The sequence below is a fragment of the Propithecus coquereli genome, unplaced genomic scaffold (genome assembly GCF_000956105.1).
Source record: "Propithecus coquereli isolate 6110/MARCELLA unplaced genomic scaffold, Pcoq_1.0 Scaffold588, whole genome shotgun sequence".
Classification (NCBI taxonomy): Eukaryota; Metazoa; Chordata; class Mammalia; order Primates; family Indriidae; genus Propithecus; species Propithecus coquereli.
Genome location: NW_012151818.1, coordinates 405141 through 406782, shown reverse-complemented (window position 1 = coordinate 406782; position 1642 = coordinate 405141). Strand labels below are relative to the sequence as shown.

The 1642-nt window shown below is 64.3% G+C and overlaps 1 protein-coding gene across 1 annotated transcript in view; it reads right to left on the bottom strand.

The window, feature by feature from the left end:
• The window catches only part of LOC105821692 (chromosome unknown open reading frame, human C3orf20), a 60934-nt gene that overhangs the window by 10056 nt on the left and 49236 nt on the right, over positions 1-1642 (bottom strand). Inside the window, exons 11-13 of the mRNA XM_012658461.1 lie at positions 1310-1443; positions 1068-1191; positions 882-1015 (exon numbers count right to left, since the gene is read on the bottom strand). Coding sequence (XP_012513915.1) covers positions 882-1015; positions 1068-1191; positions 1310-1443 — 392 coding nt within the window. The remainder of the gene's footprint in view (positions 1-881; positions 1016-1067; positions 1192-1309; positions 1444-1642) is intronic.

The following is a 1642-nucleotide window of genomic DNA, read 5'->3' as shown; positions in this document are numbered from 1 at the left end:
CCCAACCGTAACCCCAACCCCAACCCTAACCCCTAACCCTTAACCCTAACTCTACCCGTAAACTAACCCTAACCCTCACCTAACCCTAACCCTTACCCTAACCGTACCCTAACCCTAACCGTAATCCCAACCCTAACCCCTAACCCAACCCTAACTGTAATCCTAACCCTAACCTAACCCTAACCGTTATGCTAACCTAACCCTAACCCCTAACCCAACCCTAACCTTAACTGCTAATCCTAACCCCTAACCCTAACCCCAACCCTAACCTAACCCTAACTGCTAACCCTAACCCTAACCCTAACCCTACCCTAACCCTAACCCTAACCTAACCCTACCCTAACCCTAACCCGGGGGCCTGTTCCACTCGGCCAGCGAGCTGCAGGACGCATTCCTGGCTCGGCCTGTTCCTTCCCTGAGAACGCTGTTCCCCGTGTCTCCAGGTTTAAGTCCATTCCGTCTACTGTCTTTGTTGTACTGGGTTCTTTACGTTGTTTTCTCGCTTTCTCTACTAGACTGGGACACGTGTGAGGCCGGGGGCCTCTGACGCCCCGACTCAGTCTCCAGACATTCACAGGCTGCAGGTGCTGGGTACACAGGGGCAGCCCAAGACGGGGCTCCCCGGAGCGAGCGCAGGGTGGGGGCAGACGGGGAAATACTCCTCGTGCCGGGTAGTAAGGTTTATGACCAGAACGGGTATAAAGGGCTGTGGGAGCCCAGAGGAGGTGGGACCCATTCTGCTAGCGAAGTCAAGGAAGACTTCCCGGAGGAGGGGGCATTTGCACGAAGTCTCTAGGGACAAGGAAACTCCCCAGAGAGGCGGTGGGGTGACGCGCAGCCCCTCTGTGCCCGGCCAGGGGATGGCAGGGAGTGGGGGTCACTGTCCGCTTGTTCCCGGGGTCACGAGCAGGGGGCAGGAGAGCCCAGGCCCGCAGGGGCCCGCGGTCACCCACGTGGGCCCGGCAGGGGCAGCCTGGAGGAGTCAGGGCCGCCGAGAACTGTGCTTTGGGACAGCCTGCCAGGGACCCGGGGTTCGGGAACCACCGGACGGGCCGTCGCCCCCTCACCTGCCGCCAGCAGGACGGAATTCATGAACTGCGCCACCGTCCTCTGGAACCGCTTCTTGATCTCGGCCAGCGCCCGGCTCATCTTCGACACCTTGTCATCGGCGCCGTTGACCCCGCGGACGAGCTGCAGAGAGGCGGGGGGAGGGCGGCGTCACCGGCGCCCCGGGGAGCCGCCGCGTGGCCTGGCGACGGCCGCGCTTGCTCCGGCTTGGCGCGTGCTGGTCCCTCCCCGGGGGACTCGCCTCTCTCCTCCTCGGCCCGAAAATCCCTGCAGCCCGGCCCAGACCGACTCGGGTGGCCTGTCCTCGGAGGGTCCCCGATTCTGTTGGGCAAACCCGGCCCTTGCCTCGGACGCCCATGGCGCTCTCTGCGCAGCCTGGGGACGGAGACCAGCGCTGACGAAGCGGCCCGTTGTGCCTGAGCCTGGCCCCCGCCAGACCGCGAGCCCCTCCTGGGCAGGGACCAGGCCTGGGTGTCCTTTGGGTCTGGACAGACGCTCGGCAAACGCCGCTGCAGCCGCGCACGGCCGGGCAGACGGGGCCTCCGCGGAGCTGTCGCCGCCCTCTCGCTCGGCG